This window comes from Bemisia tabaci, chromosome 2, assembly GCF_918797505.1.
Source record: "Bemisia tabaci chromosome 2, PGI_BMITA_v3".
NCBI classification, from domain to species: Eukaryota; Metazoa; Arthropoda; class Insecta; order Hemiptera; family Aleyrodidae; genus Bemisia; species Bemisia tabaci.
This window is the reverse complement of record NC_092794.1, coordinates 64,041,395-64,053,565: the sequence shown is the minus strand read 5'-3', so window position 1 is coordinate 64,053,565 and position 12,171 is coordinate 64,041,395. Positions and strand designations below refer to the sequence as shown.

Here is a 12,171-nt window from a genome sequence, read left to right as displayed (position 1 = left end):
CGGATTTTTCCTTTATTTCAATAGGTATTTAATTTATTCTCGCATAATTTATTTTCATTCATGTCATCGGCTGAGTTTCGTACTTGTTGCCCTGATTTCTATGTCTTGCGGCTTGTGGCAATTAGGTATTCTTGACGCGTTGTAAAATGGTACCAATTTTCGTCGTTCCTCAGACAAAAAAGCGTAACTAAATTTCAGCGTTGCAAAATCGCCACATGCAATTTTTACTTTCTCGTGGAAACTGTTGTGTGCATTACGGAGCGAAAATTGCTATTATGTGTCTCCTAACCATGAGGAAAAAACTGTAACATTTTGAACGGGTAAAAATATGAACAGTTTGAATCAATTTTGCAACTTTGAAATGAAGATACGTTCTTTGGGCTGGGAGCGACGACGGCGAACTATGTGATTTTACACACAAAAACGTATCGTCTACCTCGTTTCAAAACTAAAATTTGGTTCATGAACCACAAAGTCTTTGAAGTAAAGCAGCTCCTGATTTTGTATTAAGTCTCTAGAAATGTTTGTAAGTAAGTTCAATACGTTGTCACATCATGGCTTTCCCTTCGCATGACGTTGAAACCGAGTCATTACAAAAGTTTAAAAGCTGCTGCTTGTAAAATTTCGCCCTTCCTAAGAAACAACAAAATGCGTTAGTGCACTTCCTAGAAGGGATCGATGCATAAAATGTTTTAATGTTTTACGCCTGTACATTTTACTCAATTTTCTACGAATGTCTCGGAAAAAAGAAGGAAAAATAAAAATTTATCAGTTTTCGAACCTGTTAAAACATTATCGTTCAATCATAGATAACACAAATCGTTAACTTTTTACAAATCGTCGCTTGATTTGCCGAAAGAAAGTTTTTGAGAAAAACTGCACAAATATTTGCATTAAATTTCAGTTTTTTTATTCCCACGGAACGATTTTCAACATGATCCTACAAGCGACGATCAATTTGCACGGTTAAGAAAATTGTGATATTATGTCCTTCACAATATGCATATTTTTACCTCTTTAAAATTTCTCGGGTGTTGTACTTTTATTACTTTCCTTAATTTTTTTTTTCAAGTACAATTTTTATTTAACGAATTTTGATTAAATTGGCAGTCAAAAAAGTAAACTTCCTGACCAATTTGCTCATGAACTTGAAACGCAATTTCAACTCTCCCCCCCCCCCCCCCATTTACATATCCGACAGGCATTAACTTTGATGGCATTAGATCTTGTTGTTTGGAACCTGAAGGTGCATGGGATATTCTGGTTCATTGAAACATGTGTAACATGGACAATAGTTAAAATATTGGGCGAAATTAATAGAAATCAGGATGATAAGTTCAAATTTGTAAGAACACGTGTAAAATGGTAATACTGAATGAACTGAAATAAAATACTTTATTTTCTCTTATTTTTGTGTATTGATTCATTATACATCACTCCTATCTACATTCCTATCTACTTATTTATTGAGAGGCAATTTTTCTGCCAACTTTATAATTCAGCATATCATAATGTAAGGCCGAAATAAAGTTAGGGTGAAGAGAAGCAATCAAGTTTCAGTTGCGTTCAGTGTCACGGGCGACGTGGGTAAACCAAACGAATTTCATTTTAATGCCTGGGTGCAACTATTCAAGCTCCATAGATGTCCGTGTTGCATACGCACACAATTGAAGGCGTTTTCACTTCAAACACCATCCGCCTCACCAGCGCCGAGCGAGTCAATGAGAGGAGATAAGAAAAATAGCAGTGATGCAACGAAAGGATATTACACTTAAAAACTATTACTGTATAATCGATATTCAAATGTGAAATAATTAAAATTATTGCCGGGAAAGGCTACATGTAATATACTTATTTGACGGGTTAAAGGAAATTGCAATTGAAGTGGATTAGCGCAACCAGCTACATTAGCCGAAAATACCATGACAATAAAAGGCTCAATTATTAGGGGAAAAATCACTGATTGTCAGGAACACAAGAATCATTCTTCTCACAATATCTCGTCACCCTCCGGCAGAAGTATCACAAGTGCAATGCGACGTTTGAAAATTTCTGCCGCCATTTTATTTTTTACAGAGAAACTGTTGGTTGAATCTGTTTGAAAATTTCGCTGACTTTTATCGGTAGCTCACATGGCCGGATTTACCTACTTGCCGCCCATGGGCCGCCTGTATTTTGTCGCCCTCTTCTCATTTGGATTGAAACATCAATAAAAACCATCACGTGAACGTGCCGGAGGGAGAAGGGTGCATAAGACGCGTACACTCGTGTTGGACACATTTTTTGCGTAAGCCCTGCCAACACTACTGGCAAAAGTTCACGGAACTTCGCGCGAAAGTTCAGTTCCCTAAACCTATCTCTGAGGGGACAAGGCCTTTTATTTGTAAGAAATGAGCTAAAAAATTAAGAAAGAACAAACATAAATGTGGTTTAATAATTTTAACTTCCGCCGCCGTGCCGCGCTGACCACACTGTGTTTGGCGCAATGCGTGAAGTATTCATGTAGTCTTGTAGGCACTGTGCGTTTCACGCCGCGCCGACCGCTGTTGACCGTACCCTGTTTGACGCAATGCGTGAAGTATTCATGCAGTCTCGCAGGCGCTACTATGTTACATGCCGACCGCCGCGCCGAGGGCTTCATTTCATCTCAAGTCCTCGTCATCATTTATCTTAGCGCCGCGCCGCTCCAGGCCAAAATACGTGTTTGGTTTATCTCTTAACTCAACTAATTAAAAGTGCGCAGTCTTTTGTATCACCGAAATACGACAAAATTAGAAATTAATGAACCCTCAGGAAATGAGAGATTTTGTCACCTTTTCTTGTTTGTAATTTTTTTCTGAATCCGATTTTTTTTTGTACCTGCATTTAAAAAAATTGCAAAATTTGCCGCCCCCTAATTTTGCCGCCATGGGCCGTTGCCCATGTGACCACCCCCTTAATCCGGCCCTGGTAGCTCAAAGAAATGCGGTGAAATTTTTGGACAGTTTCGTTGAACAAGTTCTCCGTAAAACAATAAAATAGCGGCGGAAATTTTTAAACGTCGCATGGCACTTGTGATGTTTTTGCCAGAAGATGACGGTCTCGACTTAAAATTCGTATAACGTCCTTGCTGAAACATACTTAAAATAAATCACGACCCACTAAGGTCTCCGTCATGGAGTTTCTGATTGGCCGGCTTGAGTTTCCATTTCGACTGATCTACGACTCTTGCATTCGGGGCGAAAATAAAAACGAGAAAATATGTCCTCAGCTTCATTGGTAAAAAAATCAAGAAGTGAAAAACTCTAGATGTATCTGAACACCAGAGAAAGTATCAATGCCGTTAATGAGGAAAAGTAGACGCGTACGCCATCTACCGGTTGAATTCTGAACCATCACCAGTCTCCCCCTTCTCTACCCCTCTCTTCCGCCGAGAGATAAGATCGCGTCGCCACTCAGTCTGGCTAGTTCGACCTTGACGCCTCTAACCAATAGTGCCGCCGCCGCTACTGCGAGGAATCTGCCGTGGCGCCTGGCGCTTAGGGGATTTGGTCGCGCTCTCGAGATTCCTTCCATTGTTTCCTTCTTCTTCCCCTACTGACCTACTCCAGCCGGCCACCCACGCACATCTCATGAAATTAGTTCGCGCATGTGACTACACGCTGATTCTTTCACAATTACAGCGTGTGAAGGGTGCATCTAATGTAGTTTTTGACGGGGAATCCGAATCTGACCTCAGATTTGGGGTAGCACATCATTTACTTCATTTTATTCATAGTTTTGAATACTAAAGTTTATGATATGGAAAATAATTATTATGTAAAAGTGTGTTTACGAATACGCAAGGCTTCATGGAAAGGGGGGGGGGGGGGGTCTGAGCCTCCGATACGATGAAAGACGGGGGGAGGATGGAAGTTCAAGATTGCGTTGCATAGATGAAAATCAAGAAGAGGTGGCAATTTTTCATGATAAATTCATCATCAACGTGCCATAATTTTTTTCTTTTTCTTCTTTCTTTTTTCTTTTTTTTTTTGGTGAGGGGACGGATCTATATTACGAGTGCGTTACTAGAAGAAGGAGGTAAGGTAAAAATTTCAATTTAAGTAGGTACTACATTGTATTGTATGAACGGCCCTTAAGGACTTCTTGACCACCTACCTAAAATGATTAGATATGTATTTTAAAAATTCCTAGAGAGTTGCCTAGAGAGGGTGAGCTGTTCATTTACGACGTATCATTTCGTTCATTTTCATTTGTAGCTCATCAGTATGTAAAAATTCACTCCTCGGGCGAGACAGAGAATAATGAACTGCGACTAAATTGAAAATTTACTGTTAAAGAAACTTACCGCAATAACTAGGCAGCGTTTAGTGAGAGGGAAGCATCTTATATTACAAATTAGAGAGCTGCTCATGGGAGGTGTTGAGTACAATTTTAGATTTTCTTGTGGATCTTCATTATTAAATCATGATGGATGCGCTGATTTTGTCAATCGTTCAAAAAAAACTTCTTAAACATGGTAAGAGCATATTTATAAAATGCACGTAAAAAATTACCAGATACACTTAAAAACTTTACACTTTAAAAGTACTTTTAAATTTGGAGGTTTCAAAAATATGTTGAAAATGATTTTATTCCGTGTTTGATTTTGAAACCAAACATAAAAAACATAATTTAAGATTCGAACAAAGTTTCCAGAAGTTAAGAATACCCAAATTGAAATTTCTTGAAATCGTTTTTTTATTCTCTAATAATTTGTCTCTTGAAAATTAAAAAAAAAAAAACTTTTTTACTATCGATTTTCGGTGAGCTCTTAGAATACGATCATTCGACGAGTTTCTATACGAAGTTAGGAGACTTTCGAGGACATGAAAATACATCGACCTCCTGATAAAATGCCCCATCATCTTCCAGAGATGATAAGTTGGTTTTGAAGGCCAAATAAAACTATAAGTCATCAATGTTCCAGGAAATACATCGAGTCACTTCCTGGCGCTTCGAGGGCTGAGTGGGCTCCGTCCCGTCGTGGATAAGTGTCACATGCTTCACGAAAGATAAATACCAGTCTTGTCACGCAAATCTTTACAAATCGATACAAGTTGTAAAGAGTCTAAAGGGGCTCTTGTGTCGAAAAAGCACACATCGAGAGCTGAGGGAACGCCGCCGCTCGTCCCAATCCGATGAGAAAGTCTTGTTCGGCCGTGCGATTGGGGGGTTAAAACAAGGTGGCATTGTTGTCAAGTTTCAAAATACAGAATCAAAAAGGCTCTGAAAAGATGAGTATACAATCGGACTGCATTTTGCAATTTGGAGCTATAAATTCCGGCCCGGTTTAAAAACAACGTATGTGCCATTAGTTTTCCTATGCACATAAGTGTTTTTTTCAGATGAGCCAGAATTTATAGGTAGTCCAATTCGTTGTCTCCCTCACGAAAGAACGTTACCCCCTCCCCGCAAATCGCGTGTAATCGAGAGAATTTTGAGTATTTCAAACTGAAAATTTCACAGATTTTTCATCAGATTCCATGCAAAAATCAGAAAAATTTTGGACTAAAATGCACGGGTAAATTTGTGTGAAATAAAGTAAATTGTTTAAGTCAATGTGGCAACCTTGGAATGGAGTTAAGTTCTTTTGTGCGGGAGACGACGAATTGTACCGCTTTAGGATAAAAGGAACCAAGCCACATCAGCTATTGCCAAATTTGATTGGGCAATTTAATTTTTTACATCATGAAAACGATTGTACGGATTTTCGAGCAAATTTCAGTGAACTTTCTGCATTGTACGAAGCAAATTACTTAAAGTTTTCAAAGGAATCCGCACAAACGTTCTCTTGTAGAAAATCAAATTTCCCGGTTCAATTTGGCAATAGCTGATGAGGCTTGGTTCCCTTTTTGCTAAACGTCGTCCAATTACACGCAGGGCGATGGTCAAAAGTGCAAAACCACGTTTCTCCGTTTGCGACGTTGCAAAATCCATGCCATTCCTCATTTTTTTTTCTTTGGAAAACATGGTCAGCGTAATTTTCTGGAAAATTGATCCCTTAAGCAGAAAATTCTGTAATAAATTTCGAGGTATGAAGTTGACTTGTTTCTCCCTGAAGAAATAAGATAGGAGCGGAAATTTTGAAACATCGTAGGGGAGATACGTGGTTTACTGGGAGATACGTGGTTTAGTCGGAGCTACGAAAGATTTCTCTGCAAAAAATAATCGATGAAAATCGATTTGAACCAAATCGATTAAAGGGTGAACATCGATTTTTTTATGTCTATGTATAGTCTCTCTTCCGGAACTGCAAGTTTAACGATTGGATATAAATAAAATAAGATAAAATTTACAAAAATAGCCAAAAAATGGCAAAATTTTATCGATTCAAGGAAAAACAATATTCAAGTTCATCGACGTAAGTAGCTGGTTAAAAAATATATTTTTTGGTCGAATAGATTGACCCGAATTCTAACCGCACTATCAGTCCTGATTACTTACAGCCTTGCAACTGTCTCACGAGATACTTGAGCTGACCCTGATTTACAATTGAATCGGTCATTCTCAAAATTACTTGAGCGCAAAAAGTAAAACTACGAGAAAAACGGTAATCACTATCTCAATTGACCCGTTCTAAATCTCAGAGCTCTAAAATATTAAGGCAATGGACTGATTGATGACATTTTTAATCAATCTACGATTTAAAACGGGGCGTTTAGGTAATGCAATTTCTACCGTTTTTTTTGCCTTTTTGTTATTTGGCGTTTAAGTCTTTTTGGGAATGACCGATTCAATCCTCCTCATCACGTTCAAAGCCCTTCAATACTAGAGTTTTCCCCTTTACCGACTCAAGGTCAATAAACTCGATAACCCATCGATCGATTTCCAATACTGATCCCCCAGATTTGGCAGCTTACGTAAAGAACGCGGCTAATTCTGAGCGGTGAAGCGCGGCGGGCGACGCGTCACCAGATTCCGCGCATCATCGCTCGACGCCGACAGTGGCAAACACTACCATCACGACCCTGTCTCCGGAGCTTTTTTCGTTGCGCCCGCACAATATCGCCCCCGAAAAACACGTCTCCTCTACGCGGATCGCTCGCTTCACACCGAGGGATGGCAACGCCATCCATTTTCGGGGCCGGCACGTTAAGTATGTGTTTTTCATAAACCTCTCCAGTCTGGAAGAGGATCTCCGATTTCTCGATCGACGCATCCTCCTCCTCGCGTTACGTCACCGCGCCCGGCAACGTAACGGGCCAATGACGCTATTGACACACGTTACTCCGGTTCGATTCAACGTAACGCCGCACGGTGGATCGAGTCAATGGAGATGTTGCATGTGTGAGGAATATGCGATTTGACTGTTGATTCGTATGTAAAAGTTCGCGAGAAACACGATGGTGCCACTGGTTTTCTCTGAAATCAACTCCCAAGCTCAAAAAAAGCTCTCAAGTTGAGGCCAAAATGGAAGGGATATCTCACGCTACCCTGAGAGTCCACCTCTACATCAAGACAAACTCTCCATGCAAAGATAGGGAGCAAATACATTGACAGGGCTGCCACTTCATTTGAAGACTCTAAAACTGAAAACACGGCAACCCTGCTAATGTATTTGCTCCCTATCTTTGCATGGAGAGTTTGTCTTGATGTAAAGGTGGACTCTCAGGGTAGGGTGGGATATCCCCTCCATTTTGGCCTCAACTTGAAAGCTTTTTTTGAGTTTGGGAGTTGATTTCAGAGAAAACCAGTGGCACCATCGTGTTTCTCGCGAACTTTTACGTAAGAATCAACAGTCAATCGCAAATTCCTCACACATGCAACATCTCCATTAGAAAGGTCGGACATGAAATGTTTTACTAAAAGTATGCAAATTTTGATGTTTATTTCGTCACATTTTAAATTCTAAGAGGTTATGCAGAGAAGAAAATTTCACGAGAAACCCAATGAGACTATACTTTTAGAACCTCAAAAGTTGTACAAGCTGAGTTTTAAGCTCTTTAAGTTTCCAAAATTTGTCCAACTCCTTCTATTGACTGCATCCACTGTGCGCCGCACGGTGGATCGATTCTTTTGCAGAGGTCGGACATGGCATTTAAGACCAAAACTGCAAATTTTGATGTTTAAATCGTCACACTGAAAAAGAAGTTACGGACTATATAGACATGCCGTCCGTTCTGGGTGCAGAAGCCGAGAGTTCCGGGTACTGGAGCCGTGTAGCTTCGACTACTCTAGAAGCTACGTCCGAAACTTCCGGCCTCTGAGCCTGTGACACGGACGGTATGGCTATACAGCCCGTAAGTGCGGCTTTCACGCCCGGAGTTTTTTTCCAAGTGCAAAATATACATTTTAAGGGGTTGGAGGGTTTAAATAAATAATTTTTAGGAGAAAATTTTTGAGAGAAACAGTGGAACGACTTTTAAAACCTCAGTCTTTTACTCAGTTAATAGCTCAGTACTAAGCTTTTTTGTCCAACTCCCCCATGGACTTGTGCCACTGCGCGGCGGTCAAACCATGAAGTTCTCTCGTTAGGTATTGTCTCTCCGTTCTGGAAATGACAACGGACAATATCGAATCTCGTTTGATAGAATATTACATTTTTTTGGGAGACTTGTGAATACTTTTCCTCCAATTTACCAGGTTTTTTTTGAGCGGGATGTTTGAGTTTACAATGTATACTTGCAAATAATTACGAGCGGTTACTGCTCGCTACCTTGATAGGTTATTTTGGATAAATAATGCATACATAGGCTTACATAATTTTATATCTGAATTAAATGATATTTTTTTTATCATGTTTTGTTTATTTTTTTGGTAGTAACTGACGGACGTGAGATTAAATGGGCCTTGACCCCCAGTGAGTGGTTTTATCTGTATTTGAATATGCGCTGGGCCGCTGGGGTTACACACCAAAGCCAAGTTGCTACACTAACATTTGGAAAAATGTAGGAGATGAATCGATAAATGATATTTCCGGTGGTAAAATCTGGAAAAATGTTCCGTTATCATGATTAAACGATTTTTTCAATACACAATCCATTCGATGATTTCTGGGAGCAACACAATAAATATACTGGTGTCTAATTTTGCGTATTACGTAACTTGCAGTTCAAGGGTCATAGTTAGGAGATAAAAGCAGGTATTAATGTGCTGTTAAAATAGTATCCACCTCAATACTGAACATTCTGTAACGCAGATTGTGTGAATTCGTTACTCATTCGTCAAAATACGATAAAAACATGGTTTTCAACCGCAGCAGCCTGCTCCTTCTTCTCCTTGCAACCTTTGTAGCAACGGTAAGTGCCCTTCCTTTGGCTCTTACTTGCGCGCCAAAAATCTGCTTGCCAAGCTGTTAATAATATGCATAGTTATTTCACATTTATCGCTGTGTATTTTATTTTTGTAACACATCTATCGTGAAACTACCAAACCACGTGTCTCGGTTTGCGACGTCGCAAACTTCCTTTCATACTTCATTTTTTAAATGGAAAACCACTCAACATCCATTCTCGAAAACTTCCGTGATTTTTTCTCTTCGCGCGGAGAAAACTCTGAGCAGAATTTATCTAAAATTTTCCTTTCTATTGTGAAAATTTCAAGAAATGATATTGAACTGGTCTACTTCAAAAAAAATAAAATGTGAGCGGAGATTGTTAAACACCACAAACGAGATACGCGGTCTGGTAGTTTCACCGTCGACAGACAGGGCCGGATTTACCTACTTACCGCCCATGGGCCGCCTGTATTTTGCCGCTCCCCTTCTCATTCGTTTTGAAAGCATCAATAAAAACCATCAAGTGAACGTGCCAGCGGAGAAGGGGTGCATGAGACGCGTTTACTCGTGTTGGACACATTTTTTGGGAAAGCCCTGTCAACACTACTAGCAAAAATTCACCGCACTTTGCGCGAACGTTAAGTTTCGTAAACCTATCTCTGCGTGGACAAGGCCTTCCATTCATAAGAAATGAACGAAAAAATTATGAAAGAGCAAACATAAATGTGGTTTAATGATTTTAACTTCCGTCGCCGCGCCGCACAGACCGCACCGTGTTTGGAGCAATGCGTGAAGTATTTCGACAGTTTTGTAGGCGCTATGAGTTTCACGCCGACGACCGCTGCTGAACGCCTTGTGTTTGACGCAACGCGTGAAGTATTCACGCAGTCTTGTAGGCGCTATGCGTTTCACGCTGACCGCACTGTGTGTTTTGCGCAATGCGTGAAGTATTCATGCATTCTTGTAGGCGCTATCCGTTTCACGCTGACCGCAGTGACCGCACTGTGTTTGATGCAATGCGTGAAGTATTCGTGCAGTCTTGTAGGAACGTAGGCGCTAATATGTGTTACATGCCGACCGCCGCGCCGAGGGCTTCTCCTTTTCATCTCAAGTCCTCGTCATCATTTCTCTCTCAGTCGCGCCGTTCCTGGCCAAATTGCGTGTTTGGTCTCTCTCTTAACTCGATTAATTAAAGGTGCTGTCTCTTGTATCACCGAAAGACGACAAAATTAGAAATTACTATACTCTCAGAAAATGAGAGATTTTGTTTCTAATTTTTTTCTAAATCCGATTTTTTTTTTACCTACATTTAAAAAAATTGCAAAATGTGCCGCCTCTTAGATTTGCCGCCATGGGCCGCGGCCCATGTGGCCACCCCCTTAATCCGGCCCTGTCGACATATAGTCTCTGAAGCTTAAACTCTCAGATTATCTCATGCATACCATGCGGACGTGATTCTTAGGCATTATGCACGCATAACGGAGCTACGTGTGGGTTTTCTTCTTTTAGAATAACCGTTTCATCTTACTTTTATTATACTTACGTATTTTTTATTTAGATATAACTTTTATATTTTTTCTCTCATTTATTTTGGTGATTATCTGAATTTTTCTTTTTTAATACCTCATAGTTACGGGGCACGAAAAGTGCCCAAGACTGGTCATTGACCATTTTTAAGTCCCTAAAATCGCATAGGGAGGGAAAGATAACTTAATTTGTTCGTGACTGTTCCAGGTTGTATGTGAATGCACTTCAGAAAATATTGAAGGTAAAAGTTTAGACCAAATGGGTGAAACCGCTAAGAATGATGTGAATGCGTTCCTCAAGAAACTGCTTACAAGTTACAAAGATCTGGGCCCTGAGGCTAAGGCGAAGGTGGCTGCAATCTCCAAAGCAATGGAGGAGCAGATGAAGCAAATAGTGAATATCACTAAACTTGATACGAAAAACACTGGCAAAGTCACGGGCATTTTTGGATAACTAGCATGCGTCAAAACTATGAATACCTAGACTTCATTTTGGAAAAAGGAACTATTATTTCTGGCTTACCGATAAAAACACTTATCTGCTTGGCAAAATTAAAGGCACAAAACGATGGCTGAAGAAGAGGACCACCTAACTGACAATTTTGGCGAAAATGAGTTAGGGACAGTGCCTCATTCTACAGTATAAAATATGTACGCAAGCTGATATTTTTAGTTTTTTCCTATTGCACCTGAACCATCGATAAGTCGTTGTGAAATGAGTCAGGGATAGGTATTAATTGTGTATTGCAAACTTTAATCCATGCACATTAACCGTGCAGCCAACCTATAACGGCAAGTTTGTATCATGGTTGGGAATAGGAATAAAGGGGATGAGGGGGATTGATATTGGATCAAGTTTTTTGTTTTACTCAAACAGTAGGATATTTAAAATTCTATAGTGGCTAAATAGACTTGCATGCGGAAAAGAGTTTGTGTATAATTACAGATGGTTTTATATTTCCATTACTGGTTTTTCATGATAAAGAAATTTTAAATGAACATTCAAATTATTCTATGACTTTTCATTTTGTGGTCCTAATTTGTGTTTTCACACAGTTTCCTTTTCGAGTTTCAATATTGAAATAAAGAGAGAAATCATTACATTGTTAGTACAAAAATATTCATAGTTTTTTTTTTTCAATAATAAATATTTCATTAAATTGAATGTGGCAACATTCAAATGTTCTTACGGTGTATCTCTTCAGAGTAACAAGTTACATTTTATTATTTGTAATTTTGGCTCCCTCCAATACTTCCTATATTCTGAAACAGTACAATTTTCCATTCAGCCTTATTTTGGGTTTACAAGAGTCATCCTCCGCCATGGTCAGGCACCTCTAGACCTCTCCCTCCCTCTAAGTGCCTAACATACTTTATGGCTTATTTCTGGGACTTTACCAACTGAAT

At 39.6% G+C, this 12,171-nt stretch overlaps 1 protein-coding gene across 1 annotated transcript; it reads left to right on the top strand.

The window, feature by feature from the left end:
- Positions 1-9,103: 9,103 nt before the first annotated feature.
- LOC109039620 (uncharacterized) lies at positions 9,104-11,771 on the top strand. The gene is made up of 2 exons (XM_019055191.2): positions 9,104-9,260; positions 10,973-11,771. The coding sequence occupies exons 1-2, from the start codon at positions 9,204-9,206 to the stop codon at positions 11,216-11,218; spliced, it is 303 nt and encodes a 100-aa protein (XP_018910736.2). The 5' UTR covers positions 9,104-9,203; the 3' UTR covers positions 11,219-11,771.
- The last annotated feature ends 400 nt before the right edge of the window (positions 11,772-12,171 follow it).